The sequence below is a fragment of the Melopsittacus undulatus genome, chromosome Z (assembly GCF_012275295.1).
Source record: "Melopsittacus undulatus isolate bMelUnd1 chromosome Z, bMelUnd1.mat.Z, whole genome shotgun sequence".
Classification (NCBI taxonomy): domain Eukaryota; kingdom Metazoa; phylum Chordata; class Aves; order Psittaciformes; family Psittaculidae; genus Melopsittacus; species Melopsittacus undulatus.
The window spans coordinates 35,838,511-35,857,406 of NC_047557.1; the positions used below are offsets into that span (position 1 = coordinate 35,838,511).

Here is an 18,896-nt window from a genome sequence, read left to right on the forward strand (position 1 = left end):
AGGAGCATGTCATGGATCTGTGCACAGCAGCATAAAGAGCTCTTTTAAACCCTTAGCTGGCAGGTTCTGTGTCAGTGGTAGTCTGAATGATCAGTGTCTATGTCTATTGAGAAATAAAAGAAATAGGTTGGGCCCATCTCTCTTACCAGCATCCCGGTGGTATTTACGTTATATATCCTCACTGTAGTAAAAGCAGTGGCAGGTAGGAAGCTTTGAAGTTCTCTGTCTCCTCTGCAAGCTTGTCCTTAGCCCAAAACAGTTACTGCAGAAACTGAAGGCTGAAACTGAACAGAAACTGAAGGGTTTGCACAGACCTGAGAGTTTGCACAGACCATCAGGTTGTGCTGTCCTCATTGTGCTTGACTCTTTCTACCTTAGTGTTATCTTTTGCAATACACCCTGCAACATCCTGTCTGAAATTTATAAAAATAAATTGTAGTACCTCATGGTGGTAGTGACCAGACTTGTTGTTGAAATCTGTACCATTTCTATGGCTGATCTCGCACTGGGAAAGTTTCTTCATGTAAGCTTTCAGTTTTCCTTTGTAGCCTTGAACCCCAGGAAATATGCAAGTTAATTTTCCTCTCCTCTTGGTGCTCAAACTAGTCAAATATTGTCAGGCATGGTCAATTATGAAGAAGCTGGATGTTTGAGGTCAAGCATTTTATCTTAAAGGAAATGCAGTTGTACATGTTTGTTTATGGCCTTCAGAAAAGTCCAGGAAAGCCCATGTGTTGTCAATACACACACCCTTTCCTCTGTCAAAATGCACAAATACCTAGCACAGCAGTCCAGTTTTATTGGTCAAAAATGCAAAATTGACCCATCCAGTTGGGTCACAGTTCTTATGAACAGCTGTGCATCTCATTGAAGAGTGCAAATCTGCCTTAGCATTAATGGGTGAGAATTAAGCTCTGTATACATAATACAGCAGTGTTTTTTGACCAGTAACAATTTCCCCCATCTTATATGAAGGGATCCATGCTCTCTGGCTATTTGGTAGAAGCATGAATCCCTCAAAATGTGGAGGATTTACCAGTATAGTTTTACTTACAAAACCAAACCATGCCAAGTCTTGATTATATTTCTTACTGGGACGTCTCATAAAAGAGCATAAGGAAGAACTTGTATAGCTGAGCTCTAGAACTTGATACACAACTCAAAAATCTCCTTACTCTTTCTTTGTGATTCTTGTAGCCTTTTTAAACTTAAAAACACTATTTCAGAGGAAACAAGCCTTTTCACAGTATGCAGCATAGACAATCTTGAAGCCATCTTGGGCAAGCCCTGTCTGACTATGTCTTGTGGCTTGCCAAATGGATTGGAGGGTTCAGGCCCAAGAAAAGAGCCATTTTGGTTTATATGTTATGTCGAGTATTAATTTTTGTGGCAGTCATGTAAGTGTGTTTATTATGAAAACAACTATTGTATCTTTCTTGTGGAGAGGATTACTGTTTAACTGGTAGTTGAAGTACTGTTTTGAATAATAAAGATAGGTGTGATGATTTTGAATGTGGCATCATTTAAGAATGGCTTAAAAAAGAAGTACGAGATCCTGAAATCATCTTGTGCAAAGGACACTAGAGAAAATCCTCTATCAACAAGATTAGGCAGTTGGTAGCTTTTATGTTGTTAATTCAGTAGCTATAAAGGTGCCTTCTGTTCATATTTAGGAGTTTCTTAATCCCAAATGTCTGTTAAAATGGCAACTGAAAGAGCATTTCAAGAGTGAAAAAAATATATTCTACAGGGAAAACTGTGCTAATCCTTTAGCTCGCAACACACCAGTGCCAGGTATACTGCTGCTCCAGCAATATATTCAGAAAAGTGTTCCTGGACAGAGCACTCTGTGTACATTTTTAATTTTTCTGAATGCTTACCTGGGTTCCTTTTTGTTGTGGTTTAAGCCCAGCTGTTAACTCAGCACCATGCAGCCACTTGCTCACCCTTCCCTTCCTCCTCCAGGCGGGATGGTGTTCCAAGTTTGTAGGATTCCCATGAACAAAGACTGAACACCAAACACAACGTAAACAATAAAATGCTCTAGTCTGTTTGTTGAGTTATTAGTGCAAAGCAGATATTATATATGAATGTGAAGCAGGTTACATACATACCAACCCCTGGTTGAATGGGATACTGTTGAGCAGGAGAAGGAGATGGAACATGTTGCCTGGTTGGAGAGGTGGTAGGCAGTGCGTCGGTAGGGCATCCCCCAAATCAAGATGCCTGTCTGGTCTTCTCACCCGTCCATCCCTGCACATGTCCTTGTATCCTCCCTCAGGTTGGAGTGGAAAATTACCAGTTGCAAGATCAGAGCACACGTGGCCAGCATGTGAACAGAGGTTTACTGGTATAAGACTTTGTTTTGCTAACAGTGGTGTTAACTCCCCTCTTTTCAACGTGATGTTCCCACAGCCTGTGCCAAACCGTACTTTTCTGTTTTTGTGTGTTTCACCATGGACCATTATCCATTGTCATTGACACAAATGGGGAGAATCTCACCCCCCCGGCTGAGATAGGAACAGTCCAATAACTAAAGTATAATACAAAACTACTACTACTACTAACAATAATGATAAGGCAAATAATAAGGGGAGAGAATATAAAGCTAAAAGGTGAAAGGAAAAAAAGCCCCCATAAACACAAGTGATGCGCAACACAATTGCTCACCACCTGTTGACCGATATCCAGCCCTACCTGAGTAGTGATCTGCCCTTCTGGGTGTCTTCCCCCAGTTTATATACTGGGCATGACATGCTGTGGTATGGAATACCCCTTTGGCTAGTTTGGGTCAGGTGTCCTGTCTCTGCTCCCTCACGGCTTCTTGTGCCCCTGCTTACTGGCAGAGCATAAGAGACTAAAGTCTTTGATCAGGGTAAGCATTACTTAGTAACAGCTAAAACCTCTGTGTGCTACCAGCATTGTTACCAAACTAAAGCCAAAACGCAGCACTGCACCAGCTGCTAGGAAGGAGAAAAATCACTGTTACAGCTAAAATCAGAGCACCTTAGCTAAACTCTGCTACTAATGCCAGTTCTGCTTTTCTGTCACAGAGAGACAGGAGTTATTCTCTTCTGTCCTTCTCCAGCTGGGTAGCTGGAGATCATCTCGTGTGTTGGAGGGTGTAGTGATAAATTATAGCTTGAGACAGAGCTGGCGTTACTACTTACCTGACACTGAATGCAAGGTAGCCTGTGGCTTGTAGGCTGTGTATGGCCATGCAAACAATTAGCAGTAAGTGTTGGAAAAGTTAGAACTCTGTAAATATATCAAATGAGAACATCAGGTTTCAGGCTAACAAGTATTCTGTGTGAAAGACAGGAGGACCAAATTACTTTCTGGCCTGTGCTGCACTGTGTTAGTCTGTTGTCAAGGACAGTTGTGTATGAAGATCAGGGACCATAAATACTACTGCAATACATACAGTAAAGACATGTTTGACTATTCAAGCTCCCTCCTTCAAGGATAGACATTTTTATTGCTTATGAGTGTCACAAGGTAAAGTGTCCCTTTAAAAGACCTATTTGCCAGGCATTTCTCATCTTCAGATGCAGTGAATTGTCCCAGGAATTGTGTGGAAGAAGACTAGTGTCAATTCTACTGGGCTGACTAGATTGGAGCAGAGAGAAGACTTGGCTGCTGATCTGCTGAAGGGGAAGAGTCATGGAGACATTCCCAATATATTCATGGCAGAAGTGTAAGACATAGAAGATGAGTGTGGGTTAAAGGAGCCCCTCTTGAAGACCTTGGGACAGAGGAAGTGATTGTGGGGTGATTGGCATTGACTTGTTTTTTTTCTACAATACAGAAGAGAGGGGCCTGAAACCCTCACAAATGCTGAGTATTCCATGTTACACTGGGTAGAGATTTGGCTTTTGGTTTGCTCTTGAAATGTACCTCAAACAAGTCACTTTAAGCGAATTATTCTGTCATCTGATTAGTAGGTGTGGGACTGCTTTAGGAGGTAGGAATTAACCAACTAAAAAACCCTCATCCAGTTCCTCTTTTTTACCAATCTCTGTATAGTGACAAATACCAACAAATCTGAGCACTTCCTGTGTGGCTCGTTGTTCGCAGAAAGCATGTGTAACTAATCACTACTTGCTGAGGGGAGTAGCTTGAGAAAGGACGCCTGTAACACCGGAGCGGAGCCGGAGGAGATCAGTGTCCAGAAGCCTCACCACACAGTGACAAGAGCCACTGAGGAGGGAACCTCAAGTCCTCGACAGGACTTGCAAAGAGCTCAGCTACTGCAAGGAGGTGACTCTCCGGGGGCGGAGACAGGAGGAGTGGCACCAACTGTGAGTGGTTAAAAACCTACCCAGGGAGTGCGGCGACCAGGAGCGGGACCAGGAGCGTGGCGAACAGAGCGGGCAAACAGAGCGGGTCGAGGCAGTTCGTGAGGGCAGGCGAGCGGGATGGTGAGCACTCGCTGTACGACCAGGGTCCGGTCTGGGAGCTCTGCCCTGGCCGCCCCGGTGGTGTCCAGCGTAGGCACCCAGACAGAGCCGGTAAGAGGGGAGGTTGCAGTGCAGAGCTTGGAGTGTAGAGAGTGCCTGCACTGGTCCTGTGAGGGAAAGGTGCAGAATGGGCAGAGCTGCACTCGCTGCTCCCTGATGGAGGTCCTCCTGCAGCAGGTGGCTGAGCTATGGGATCTTGTCAGTAAGCTGCAAGATGTCAGGGAAGCTGAGAAGAAGCAGGACTGCTTGCTCCAGGCCCAGACAGCACAGGGGCCTCAAGCTTCCCTCTAACTCATGGAGGAGAGAAGGAAGCTGTTGATCAGGGAAGCTGGGAATTAGTAACAAAAAAAAAACCAAGAAAAGGAGGAAGAGAGCAAGGGGCTTCCTCCTAAATCTGCTGTACGCACCCAGAACCACTTTGCTGCCCTGCAGGGGTCTGATGAGGAAATGCACTTGCATCAGAAACAGTTGGCTGTTGCACTGGTACAGAAGATCTCTACTGGTGCCGCCAGGAAAAAGCGGCAGGTTGTAGTAGTAGGGGACTCTGCCTTGAAAGGGACAGAAGCGCTCATCTGTCGGCCTGACCCGGTCGCAAGGGAGGTGTGTTGCCTACCTGGGGCACAGATCAGGGATGTTGCAGAGAGGCTGCCTGCTCTAGTAAGTCCCACCGACTATTACCCACTTCTAGTGATACATGTGGGTGCTAGGGATATAGATAGTAGTAGCCTGAGGAGTAAAAAGAAGGACTGCAGAGCTCTGGGAGAGGTGGTCAGGGGTTCTGGAGCTCAGATAGTCTTTTCGACAATTCTCCAAGACACAGGGGAGGACCTTCCAAAGGCAAGGAGGATTGGACAGGTTAATAAATGGTTAAAAGGGTGGTGTCATAGTCAAGGGTTTGGGTGTCTTGGACACGGGGCCCACATTTCTAGGCCAGTCCTACTGGGGTCTGGTGGAGCTGCTCTGATACAGAAAGGGAAGAGTGGCTTTGCTGGGAGGCTTGCCAGACTTGTCAAGGATGCTTTAAACTAGTTGTGTTGGGGGAGGGAGCATCATTCCATCCCAACACACCCAGTCAGTTGCCAGCACCTATAATAAATACTCTGAGCAATGTAGCAATATTCTAGCCACTCCAGCCACTGAGCTGGCTTCATTTGGAGCTCAGCTCAGATGCCTCTATACAAATGCCAGTAGCATGGGGAATAAACAAGAGGAATTAGAGATGTGGGCACATCTACAGGGCTATGATATAATAGGCATCACCAAAACATGGTGGGATGGCTCCTTTGACTGGAGTGTTGGAATGGAAGGTTATAGGCTTTTTAGAAAAGACAGGCTGAGAAAGCTGGAGCTGTTCAGCCTGGAGAAGAGAAGGCTGCGTGGAGACCTCATAGCAGCCTTCCAGTATCTGAAGGGGGGCCTACAGGGATGCTGGGGAGGGACTCTTCATTAGGGACTGTAGTGATAGAACAAGGGGTAACGGGTTGAAAGTTAAACAGCAGAGGTTTAGACTGGATATAAGGAAGAAATTCTTTCCTGTTAGGGTGGTGAGGTACTGGAATGGGTTGCCCAGGGAGTTAGTGAATGCTCCATCCCTGGCAGTGTTCAAGACCAGGTTGGATGAAACCTTGAGTGATATGGTTTAGTGTGAGGTGTCCCTGCCCCTGGCAGAGGGGTTGGAACTAGATGATCTTGAGGTCCTTTCCAATCCTAATTATTCTATGATTCTATGTATTCAAGAGCTGGGCCACTGAGGAACACCAGAACAACCAACAAGTGGATAAAGCTGCTAAAATTGAAGTGGCTCAGATGGACTTAGATTGGCAACATAAGGGTGAATTATTTTTGGCAAGGTGGGCCCATGACACTTCAGGCCATCAGGACAGAGATGTAACATACAGATGGGATTGTGTTCAAGGGGTGGATTTAACAATGGACACTATTGCCCAGGTTATTCACAAGTGTGAAACGTGCTGCAATCAAGCAAGTCAAGCGGTTAAAGCCTCTTCGGTATGGATGATGATGGCTGAAGTACAAATATGGGGAGGCCTGGCAGACTGACTGTATCATACTCCCACCAACCTGCCAAGGCAAGAGCCGTGTGCTTACTATGGTGGAAGCAACCACCGGATGGCCGGAAACATATGCTGTGCCCCATGCCACTTCCCAGAACAGTATCCTGGGCCTTGAGAAACAAATCTTGTGAGGCATGGTCTCCAGTTGTGATGCAACCGAAACTATTTATTGAGCAAGGTTACAGGCCTTTTATAGACCCTTGCCTAGCCATTAGTAATTGTTAGTATGTGTTAGTTTATTTTTAGTACCTTTTGCAACATCATACGCTTTTCTTAATCAATCACATTATTGTTCACACGCCTTTGCTTGAACAATTTATTTGTTCTCAGATGTATAAACGCATTTCTCTGGTACCACTTTCTGCTACATTATTACTTTCGATTTTCCTTGAACACACATTCTTTTGTCCCGTCAGTCTACATTGGAGACTGTCATTAGCTCCTGGGAAAGTCACAGGTTATTCCTGCTTCAGGTAAAGGCAAACCCATTCTTGGGATTGCTTTTGCTCAGCGACCTGGATATGCTTGGGGGGTAATGCAGAAAGATGGGAAGTGTACCTCAAGTGGATTTGATTTTAGGGCAAAACAGCCAATGAACTCAATCGTATGCTATTGCCTGCTATGTAGCACTTTTATAGCCCACCAACTAGATGTCTTCAGGTCACCAGCAACAGGCCCTGACTTCTCTCCCACCATCATTCCAACAAAGAATGAAGTTTGATGAAGCCAGACAAGTTCTGCAGTATCATCTCTGTGGAGAAGAGCCTAGGGATCCTGGTGGACAACACATTGTCCATGAGCCAGCAGCAACGTGCTCTTGTGGCCAAGCAGGTCAATGGTATCCTGGGCTGCACCAGGAAGAGCACTGCCAGCAGGTCAAGGGAGGAGATCCTGTGAGGGTGACTGAGCATTGGAACGGGTTGCTCAGAGAGGTTGTGGAGTCTCTTTTCTTGGAGATATTCAAGAGCTGTCTGGGCACAAATCTGAGTTATGTGCTCTAGGTGACCTTGCTTGAGTAGGAAGGTTGGACTAGATGACCTCTGGTGCTCTCCTCCAGCTTCAATTATTCCATGATTCCATGCCAACAGTGGCAACATGCCAAAGGTAGCTCAAATAAACATATTGTTTCCTAATTGCCCAGCAGAGCCTATCAGAATTTTCAGGTTCTTCCCCAGAATTCTTATAATTGTAAATTTAATGTCATGGGCCCACCCTGGCAGTGGTGGAAAGGTAAGAATACCAGTAACACTCTAAAATCAGACATCCTCAGCCCTCTAAGGTAAAAATTATTACCACCTAAAAGAACAAAATAGTCTCAGTGGTGCTCAAGAAATTATTGCTATACCCAGCTAGCCTCATAAGCTGTATCTTAGTAGTTCACCACTTCGTTTTTTAGAAGCAATCCCATTGAAATCTTTCTTAAGTACCCCATTCAGCCCGTATCTGAAGGGGGCCTACAGGGATGCTGGGGAAGGACTCTTCATTAGGGACTGTAGTGATAGGACAAGGGGTAACGGGTTGAAAGTTAAACAGCAGAGGTTTAGACTGGATATAAGGAAGAAATTCCTTCCTGTTAGGGTGGTGAGGTACTGGAATGGCTTGCCCAGGGAGATTGTGAATGCTCCATCCCTAGCAGTGTTCAAGACCAGGTTGGATGAAACCTTGAGTGATATGGTTTAGTGTGAAGTGTCCCTGCCCCTGGCAGAGGGGTTGGAACTAGATGATCTTGAGGTCCTTTCCAATCCTAATTATTCTATGATTCTATGATACTAGGTCCTGGATGCCCTTCCATGTGTATGGGAGTGCTTTGATGTTTGCCCACCATTTGCAATTTGGTCTTTGATAGAATACCCAAAATGCATCTACTGATTAGAAGGTTTGGTTTGTTACCTTGCCACTGCCTTCCATCAGAGTCGTATTTACTGTAAGTAAAGTGTCTCTATTAAGGACATTTATTTTGGAGCCATATTAAAGATGGCACTATGAATCTTACCCTAAAATATGTATGGCCAAAAATCATCACGCTGACATTACAAAGCAAATTTTACATTGTTTTATAACAACTTCTTTGTGTTTTCCTCCTTAGGTGTGAAAACTTGCGTGTGTACAAACTGGGCCTCTTTTCAGGTCTTTGGTGGATGCTAGCACTTTTCTGCTGGATCAGTGACAAAGCATTTTGTGAGATCTGGTCCTCATTTAATTTCCCTTATTTGCACTGTGTATGGTAAGTGTTGTGTATAAAGTCCAGAGTTTGATTAAAATATGATATATTGTCACCACGTTACAAAATCGCAACATGGTTGGGGTTGGAAGAGACCTCTGGAGATCATCCCCCTGCTAAAGCAGGTTCATCTAGAGCAGGTTGCACAGGATTGTGTTCAGGCAGGTTTTGAATATTTCCCAAGAAGGAAATTTATTTTGGGCATCCTGTCCTAGGGCTCTGCCACCCTCAAAGTAAAGAAGTTCTTTATCATATTCAGATGGAAGCTCCTCTGTTACAGTTTGTGCCCGTTGCCCCTCATCCTGCTGTGGGGCACCACTGCAAAGTGTTTGGGCCCATCCTCTAGGCCCTGGCCCTGAAGATATTTGTGTGCATTGGTAAGATCCCCTCTCAGTTGTCTTCTGTAGGCTGAACAGGCACAGCCCTCTCAGCCTTTCCTCATCGGAGATGTTCCAGTCCTCTAATTGTCACTGTAGCCCTCCACTGGATTCTCTTCAGTGGCTCCTTGTCTTGTACTGAGGAGCCCAGACCTGGACACAGTACTGTGGATGTAGCCTCACAAGTGCAGAGTAGTGTGGGAGGATCACATCCCACAACCTGCTGGCAGTGCTTTTCCTAATGGACCTCAGAATACCACTGGCCTTGTTGGCCACAAGGGCCCATTACCCTTCTGGGCAGTCTGGTGGCTATTTCTGGTTAAGGCTTCATAGGATTACTGTTAAGATTATAAGTCAGAGCAAGTCTCATGCTATCCAAGGTGGTAGATTTAGGAGCCTTCCTGGCCTGATCAGATTCTTCAAAACGCTAAGTTCATTAATTCTAACTGAATTCCTTGCTCTATTGATTACTAAAAATCCTGCAGCACTGCTCAACTGCAAGCTTGAACTTCCACTGTTAACTGAGGTGAAGTGGGCTAGCAGTGAGGGACTTCAATGCCTTTTCTCTTTTACCACCTGGCAAGTTGTGCTCTCTTATTCAAGTTACCATATCTCAGCATTTCTACTCAGATTTCTCATGTGCAGAGAGGCAAAAAAAGCTCCAGCCAGTTTAGACCAAGGATGAGCTATGGTTTTGTTGTTTTCTTCATTTTCTGTATTCTTTGCCTGCATGCAAAGGGCAGCCAGCAACCCTCGGGGGGGGGGGGGGCGGTACTCAGGGGAAGAAGATGGATACACTCATTATAAAGCTTGGTGAGATGTTTGATTGCTTTACTGAAGTCATGTTACTTATTTTTCCTTTCTTTTTGGGGGGGTGGGTGTCTATTCTTAGGCATATTTTGATTTGCCTTGCGGCATACCTGGGCTGTGTCTGCTTTGCTTACTTCGATGCTGCCTCTGAGATCCCTGAGCAGGGCCCTGTCGTAAAGTTCTGGCCCAGTGAAAGATGGGCATTCATTGGGGTTCCCTACGTCACCCTCCTCTGTGCACACAAGAAAGCACCTGTGAAGGTCACATGAAGTTAGCCACAGAACGGGAATGGAGATGCAACTTATATGCCAGCACAGACAGTATTTAAATGATGATAATTGAATAGGGTTGTATTTTATCTTCTTCCTCAGATATGGAGCACTTCAGGTGTCATAGAAAGAGGAAGCAAGTGTGTTCTTTCCTCTCTGAGGAGGAGAGAGGAAGCAGGAAGGTGGAGGCCTTCAAACACTAAAGTAGCCGCTGCCTTCTCTGATTGGCTCTGTTTTGCACTGTATGTTCAATGGAGCATTTCTCTTGATAAAAGCTTGTTCCAAATACCAGGCTCAAGGAATGATGTTTCTGCAGTAGGTCTCCTCTGGTGCTTAATTCACTCCATTTGTAACTTCTGGCTTAAGGCCTTGTTTGCAAAATAAGCCAGTCCAAGACGCCTACATGCCATCGTGTGTTCTTCTCAACTATGATTTTGATGCGGGTGCACATCACCACAAGAGTGTGCTCAAAGTACGTGCTCCTCCCAGCCTTGTGTTGTATACAGTGAGTTTGGCTGTGCATCACATTGGATCACAGAGTATGTGGTTACTTCCCCAAGTACAAAGGAGACAAGTGTGAAGTGTTTGCAACTGGGCAACTGGATCAGTGCAGTTAGGCAGTGTAAATGCAATAGCTGACAGAAGATTGTCACTAAAATTAAATAGGAGTTCAAAGGTTTTGAAAGGTTTTGAATTTTTCTGTAGACTGACCTTTAGATTTGTATGCTGCATATTTCCCTCCTACAGAAATCTCTTTCTACCTCTATAGAGACATTTGGTCTTGAATTTGGTATTGAAGCTCACACAGAAGTCTGAACTTCAGTGACAGCTCAGGTCAGCATAGATTGGCAGTGTGATTAAACTACAAAAACTCATAGGTGCCTACCTGTACATCCAATTTAAGAGTTAACTTCTGATCAAGGTATTGCAAAGTGACATGAACAATAGTTCAGTGCTCCGCTAGCTATACTGATACTTTTTTAGAAAAAAAAAGTAGATAACTGCTTAAAAACCAAGCTGAAGACTTAGATTTCAGTGAGCAATGAAATGCAACATTGAATCTTGCATTCTTAGAAAACAACAGTATATTCAAATTTTCTGTTTGTTTTCAGCCTGTTTTGTAAAGATAAGGGATGTCTAGATCTATTTAATTTTAAAGGTATATTTTGGGTTGAGATTCAGGAATGGCTGTGGTTTTTGCAGCAATTTATGCTAGTTCTGTTTAAAAAATGGTGCAAAGTGTAGGCATATTTTTCAAATACTAGAAATTGTAGATGCTAGTAGCTGCAGTCTTGGAAAAAAAGGGGTCTGATTACATTCCACCTAACATCGGAACTGTAAGTAGGTTAAGGCTTTGGATATTTTTGCAAATACTTCTTTTTTTCATATTAGACCAGGAAATACCATTTCGTTTGTGCTTTCCCTTGTCTCATGTTGTACTTTTTTTTTTATTAATGTGAAAATGTACCTAAATATAGTGTTATCTTTAGAAAGGTGACTTTTAACAAGAACTTTGGGGTGAATTAACTTTTGAGCATTGTAAAATGTTTAAGATAACTTTTATATTCAAATCTGTGCTTAGAAAACAAGAGCCAAGGTTTATGCTGTTATGCTTAAAGCAAAGTTTTGTTAGTGGCAGATGTGACTCTTGAGAAATTCAAAGCTGATAAGTAGCCCACTGTCAGATTGATCATAAACCCAGCAAAATCTGTCCAGTGGAACAGTGCAGGTTTGTATCACTTGCTAGTAGATTTGTATGAGAAAAACATGATTTTTTTGACACAGTCATGTAATTTTTATATGAAACTTGTTTGTAAAAATTCATACTGTAATGTTTGTTGGTCTTTGAAACACTGCTGCTTTTTCCTTTTCCTTCCTCTCTCCCTAAATATGAAATACACTTCTCAGGTATTAAAATTCATATGATTAGAGCCTTATACACATAGGCTTGCTGGCTGGAACCCAGCTAATGTTGTTGTTGCCTGACATGGTCCTAGTTTGAGTAAGATTTTTCAATATTGTTTTCTAAATTATTATATTATGGTAAATAAGTTATTTTCAGTATTGCTTGGGAACTTAGTAATTGTTACTCAAGTAATGCAGACATAATGCAGAATTACTGGAGCCTTCCTACTTACTACTTTTTTTAAAGCAACCTTTGACTCAAAGGGCTCTAATCAATCTGCTGTCAGCTACTGTCTTCTGCTCTACAGAGTCTGCTCACAAAGAAGTAATTTTGTAACTGAAAGACCTAGCAGAGAGCATTTAGCTATTGCACAGGTGAGCAAACATAGGTACAGGCCAAGAACCATCTCCTGTATTTTTATTAACTAACCTCTAGCCTTTGTACTCTTCAAACAAAGATCCCTATCTGATCTCCACTGTAGAGCTAGTTGGGAGTCTTTTACTGTAATAACAGCCCACAACTTCTAGGTGTAGTTACCGCGCTTTACGTTAAATTAATATTAACTTAGATGTTACGACAAAGGCTACGCTTGTTTAAAAAATGTAAAAAAAGGCAGTTTTTATCAGATTCACAGCTTTACAGAGTGCACCTTCATGATAACATTAGTACCCAAAGAAGTATGTGATTGGCATACAGGGTGTTTGTGCACTGCCCTGATCATACACAGGAATAAACATGCAAAAGTAAGTGTATTGTGTTGGAGATCATAGAATCATAGAATAGTTAGGGTTGGAAAGGACCTTAAGATCATCTAGTTCCAGCCCCCCGCCATGGGCAGGGACATGCACCCTCAGGTTTTAAAGCCCCAAAATGCTTTCTTCCCTTGCTGGCAGGAAATGTGTGGGTTTGTAATCTTTAGGTTCAAGTAGTATTTTAGTTTAAATAGTGGGATGCGATACGGTGTTGAGCATAATGTAGATTCTGTATATTGGTGTGTGAAATCCATCATTCATTAAAGGTTAAACTTCAGGTTATTCAAGGAAGGCTATTTAGCTCTCTGTGATGGCAATCACTTGCCCAATTCACAGTCACTAAAATTCAATAAGTAGTATGTAAGGAGTGGTATTGGGGTTTTTGTTTTTCTTTATCTCTGTTGAAGTCTGTATACTGAATGTTTGTGGAAAGTATGTAATACTTTGCAAAAATAAATTACATTCAAAACAAATATTGTTTGCCTTTTCATACATTGTGTTTGTGGAAAAGAATGCGGCTGCCTAATGCCTTGAAGTATAGGAAGGATAACCTTCCTCACTCAGGTATTCTGCCTCTTAGAGGAGGAGGGGGACTTTCGAAGACCATTAATGAATGAGGTAGGGACCAAACTGATCCTTTTGTAGGTAAAGCAAACATTTGGAAAACTGCAAGCCCATGAAACAAGTGTCAAGGAATGGCTAAGAACGAGTGGCCTGTGTTTCCACAAATCCAGAAATCTGAGTCAAAGTACTTGGAGAACAAAGTGTGTATCTTCAGTGTTTGTTACCCAGCAGTGTGCTCCTTACTTAGGCTACGTAGTAGCCTTGCATCTCCCTCTCTGCTCCTGCTTCCCTTTTACCACATTTCCTCTCCTTGTAAAAGACCTTTTTTGAGACATTTGCAGATCCCCATAAGCCAATGTGATCTGGTTTGAAATAACTGTTGTGCAAAAGCATAGCTATAATTTAAGAATGTCACTCACCCAGAGTTAATGTCTTGCAGTTTGGTAAGATGTCAAAAACAGCTGGTGAATTGGCACATATATCATCTTGTTACTCAACCTGCTGTATCTGGAGATTATTGACATTGTTTCCCATGGAAACCAGGAGAATGTCATCATAGCACTGAATTTTTCTGATAACTTCAGAGCTTCTGGCTTCTTTTGACCAGATATGACAGGAAGAGCCTTAGAGATAATTTCCTACAAGCTGTGCAAGACAGATGGTCAGGAAGAGAAGCCAAGCCTCTTAGACAAGCTGTCTCAAGAACCATGTTGTTAAAATAACAGAGAACGTACCCAGGAAGGAAAGCAAAGCAATGATTGAGTGCTGGGTGGGCTTTGATTGAGGCTCATACCAGCTGCAGCATCAGGAGCCAGTTACACATGAAACGAGTTTCACAGGTTTCTGTTCCAGAGATGAAGGAATTACTTTACTATACAGACTAGCCTTTTTCTCCAAACTTCTGAGGCAGAAACTTAATCAAGCGGGGCAGTTTGGAATCACGTGTCACCTGACTGTTTGTAAAACACCGCAAAGTGAGAAAGACTGAAATTTGAAAGAGGTGACTTTTATACCCACAAACTCAGGAACCATAAAAAAGTTTGTAAACTCCCAGTATATAATGAGTAGTTTATCAGGGGCAAGTGGTGTCTTCCTCATTTAGTTTTCTTCTGTGATAGGGTATTTGCTATCCCTGTGGCTATGGAATAAATATTCTGTTAGATTTTGATACTGATAAAATTTCTAACACAGTCTGACAGGACATTATTGTAAAAGTCCTAGAATACCTGAGTTTGGCAAAAATTTTTAAAGACAAAGGTTTATAAAAGGTTTAAAGATAAAGATCCTTGCACCAGCTTTCCCCCATAGGAAGTCTTCGCATATCTGAGATCATGAGGAGCACACTGGATAAGTGGTACGTTTTCTCCACAGGCACAAGGGAGATGGTTAATGACAGACTAGTGCCTCAAAGCACAGTGTAAGGCACACAGCAAAGGGGAAGCTATGTCTGATGTCTGTTTAACAAATGCTCAGTTCTTACTTCATGCTCCATGTTCATTTTGTGTCACTTCTCAAACTATGATGAACAGCACTATGTATTTTCACTGAGGAAAAGGGATAATTACTTTGGGGAGGGACAAAGTCTACTGTGCCAGAAAAGAGCTGTGATCTGTGTTGCCAATACCTCTTCTAATTTGTCTGCAGAAATGGAGAAGTGCTGTAAGGAGAAAAATTCATAGGAAAAGAAAAAAACCCACAGTATTGTAACTGATAGTGAGAATGCTCATGGTGTTTTGCAATCAGAGACCATGTGGCCCAACAGCCTTGTCCTTTGGCCTTGCTGCTTGGTGCTTTTCTTTCTCGTATCTTCATCTGTTCTGCTTGGTACTGTCATGTGTGGTTGTCCAATACATAATTTCTTTGAATTTATCCTCTTTTCCTCTCTCTTGCTCTCTACAGCAAGTAAAACTGCTGTGTCTATGCTTTCAAGCTAGTACCTGTGCTAGCAGTTATGCAATCTTTTATTCTCTGTAGAATGTAGAATGACGGCTGGTGATGCAGAGCAGGAGAGCAACACAATATCCTCTAACCTGTTAATAGTAGTCACCATTTGTAGCCAGTGTCAAGAATGCCTGTATACACTAACATACCTTGGACCTAAGTATACAAAGAAAAGAAATTTTATTGTTAGCCATAATGTACATAACCTATCCATGAGGAGTGCTCTGCTTTTGCCTAAAGTGAAAGCTGTTATGTTTCTTGCAAGAGGGATCAGCTTCTGCTTAAGGACTGCGTTATATCAATGCTGTGCATCGCTGTCATCTGTAAAAAGGACCAGTCCTCCACTGGACTGTGATGAATGCCTGGCTTCAAATATACATTGTAGCTATGAGCATCAGAATTTAATTGTAAAATATGAGGGTTTGTTCCTTTTTAGAAGTGCTAAATCATAGAATCACAGAATCATAGAATAGTTGGGTTTGGAAAGGACCTTAAGATCATCTAGTTCCAACCCCTCTGCCATGGGCAGGGACACCTCACACTAAACCATATCACTCAAGCCTCTGTCCAGCCTGGCCTTGAACACCACGAGGGATGAAGCATTCACAACTTCCTTGAGTAACCCATTCCAGTGCCTCACCACCCTCAGAGTAAAGAACTTTCTGCTTGTATCCCATCTAAACTTTCTCTGTTTAAGTTTGAACCCATTACCCTTGTCCTATCACTACAGTTCCTGATGAAGAGTCCCTCACCAGTGTCCCTATAGCCCCCTTCAGATAATGGAAGGCTGCTATGAGGTCTCCACGCAGCCTTCTCTTCTCCAGGCTGAACAGCCCCAACTTTCTCAGCCTGTCTTCATACGGGAGGTGCTCCAGTCCCCTGATCATCCTCGTGGCCCTCCTCTGGACTTGTTCCAACACTTACATGTCCTTTTTATGTTGAGGACACCAGAACTGCACACAATACTGCAAGTGAGGTCTCACGAGAGCAGAGTAGAGGGCAGGATCACCTCCTACCTGCTGGTCACGCTCCTTCTGATGCAGCCCAGGATACAGTTGGCTTTCTGGGCTGCAAGCGCACACTGAAGCTGGCTCATGTTCATTTTCTCATCCACCAACACCCCCAAGTCCTTCTCCACAGGGCTGCTCTGAATCTCTTCTCTGCTCAACCTGTAGCTGTGTCTGGGATTGCTTCGACCCAGGTGTAGGACCTTGCACTTGGCAATAATCTTTTGATTCATTATTTTTATACTGGAGGAATAATGAGGTATACAACTCAAGATCTGCCTATCTTCGGTCGATAACATCCTGTTTTGTGGGTAATAATTATCTACAATAATGAAGAATAATTAAGATAGCTAAAAATTTATGCTTTATCCTGTTGACTAGACACAAGGATTTCTTTTTGCTGTAAGACTTTATGGCTATTCTCTGATAAAGCATTTAGGTAAACAAATAATTTTTAGAATTTTAATTAACCTCAGCTTATTTTTTGCTTATTTGCCACTAGAGAAGTGTATTATCTCTTAATACTACTACTTCTTTTTGGGAAGCTTAGGTACACTATTTGTGATATGGTTCTTTGTTGATATATCTTGCTGGACACTGCAACAATCAAAGCTATAGCATACACGGGAGAATGAAAAATGTGGAATAGAGTGGAAAACAGAGTGAGGAAAATCACAGAAACCTTTCTACCTGCCAGCCCTGGCTGGCATTTGTGGCAGATTAAAGTACTATAGAAAAGGCCTTGCATGCTGCATTAGTGATGTTATTTATTTGACCTAAACAGCCTCTAAGAAGTACTTGCAACCTTGGGAATTTCATCCCATTTAGTGCCTAGGCTGGATTCAGAAATGGAAGGGGCAGAAATGCAGTAAGAACTGTCATTTTTTTGCTGTAATTTAACTTGAATGGGTGGATGATAACACCTTGATAGTGTGAAAAAATACGTTGAAAAAATCCTTAGACTGTGAAAACAGCTTTGAAAACACCAGAACAGGTTTGCAATTTAGGTGCTCCATGAAAGCTCACATCAGGCTTTCTCTGTGATGAACTATCATTTTGTTTCTTTTTTTTAATGTAGAATGGCACAATAGAATATGTGATTGGTCCTTAAACTGTACCTAGCAAAAACCACAGTGTCAGGAAAGAATGGACATCCTAATGGAAAAAAAACATCAAAATATTCTGCAGTGATCTCATGTTTTGCTCCATTTCCATTGTTCCTCCTTTCTCTGACCAGAAATACTAGTTCTAAAAAAAAGTCAGCTCAAAAACCAGAAAACTGTTTGAGGTGAATGCTGGTATGTAAGGCATTATTTGTGTATAAATATGCATCTTAAAAGGTTGTACAGTCCTGGACTTTGCTTTAAAAGCAGGAAAGCCTTGTAAGTTCAAAGCATTCAGAAAAATGGGTGAGATACTGTTTTCTGTACACAACACAGTACCTGAGTACCAAAATGCATACTAGCTGACAGGGAAGATGAAACTGGTAATTGTATCATGCAACAGAGATACTCATAGTGGAAGTTTGGGTTGCCTTTTCTTTTTTTTTTTTTTGTAGAACTGGAGGATGTTACACTTCTGTTAAATCCAGGAGTAGTTAGTGCCTTTTATGACTCAGCTAGGAAGGCCTGTGATAGGGACCATGCTATGGTATGTAGGATGCAGACATTCAAAAGTGTTTCTTTTAACACTTCATCTTACAGACCACAGAGGAAGTGGAGGGTGCTGCTTGTTTTAGGTTAGCTGTATGGGAGGGAAAGCATGGCACTGATAGCTGTTACCTGCTGTTGCCTTTGAGCACTTTACAAACAGCCACTCCATCTCCCCTCCAAAACTCTTAGTGAGAACTATACCCCTCTACCATTCCAGGGAAAGAGATTTGCTCTCTCAGGCTGTGATCTTGTAGGGGTCACTCCCATTTCGTGAAGTTACTGAAGAGAGTGAGCAAACCTGGGAACTTGACCTTGCATGTGATAAAGACAGTCTGTGGGGGCTGTAATGGTTTCAGTTCCTGACTAAATGTCAGATGATCAGTGGAGGGTTAAATCCAAGAAGCCAGGAGCTCATTATGGTGCTTCTGCTTCTTTAGCACCATCTGTGAGTTCACCTGTGCTAGATTTTTCGTCAACCATAAGACTGTCATCTTTATGTTATTGTTCTTCAGAGAGTAGGAAGTATGGGCAATGGTGTAGTCTGACAGACATTTCAGTTCCATCCAAATCATTCAAATCTTCTGTCGTTTGAGTCTGTTGTCTTCATATGAGCCTTATCAGCACCAAATAGGATGTAGAAAAAGAATCTCTTTTCTTTATGCCTCTCTCAGGCCAGCTTTTTAAATGAAGCAGAAGTTCACAACGATTTTTCTTTTGTGGTCCGGTTGGTACAACCTGCAAATGACTCAGCTGTATTTTGTGATCCAGGACAGTAATATTTGACAGTAGAGTTTCCTGAAAACCATAAATTGACCAGGTGCTATGATTATCTCTAACTGGCTGAATGGGATACTTAAGAAAGATT

At 42.6% G+C, this 18,896-nt stretch overlaps 1 protein-coding gene across 1 annotated transcript in view; it reads left to right on the plus strand.

The window, feature by feature from the left end:
• ACER2 (alkaline ceramidase 2) overlaps positions 1 to 13,335 on the plus strand; it is a 28,470-nt gene extending 15,135 nt beyond the window's left edge. The window contains 2 exon segments of the mRNA XM_005154978.3: positions 8,619 to 8,756; positions 10,023 to 13,335. Coding sequence (XP_005155035.2) covers positions 8,619 to 8,756; positions 10,023 to 10,209 — 325 coding nt within the window. The 3' untranslated portion in view covers positions 10,210 to 13,335.
• Positions 13,336 to 18,896: the final 5,561 nt, after the last annotated feature.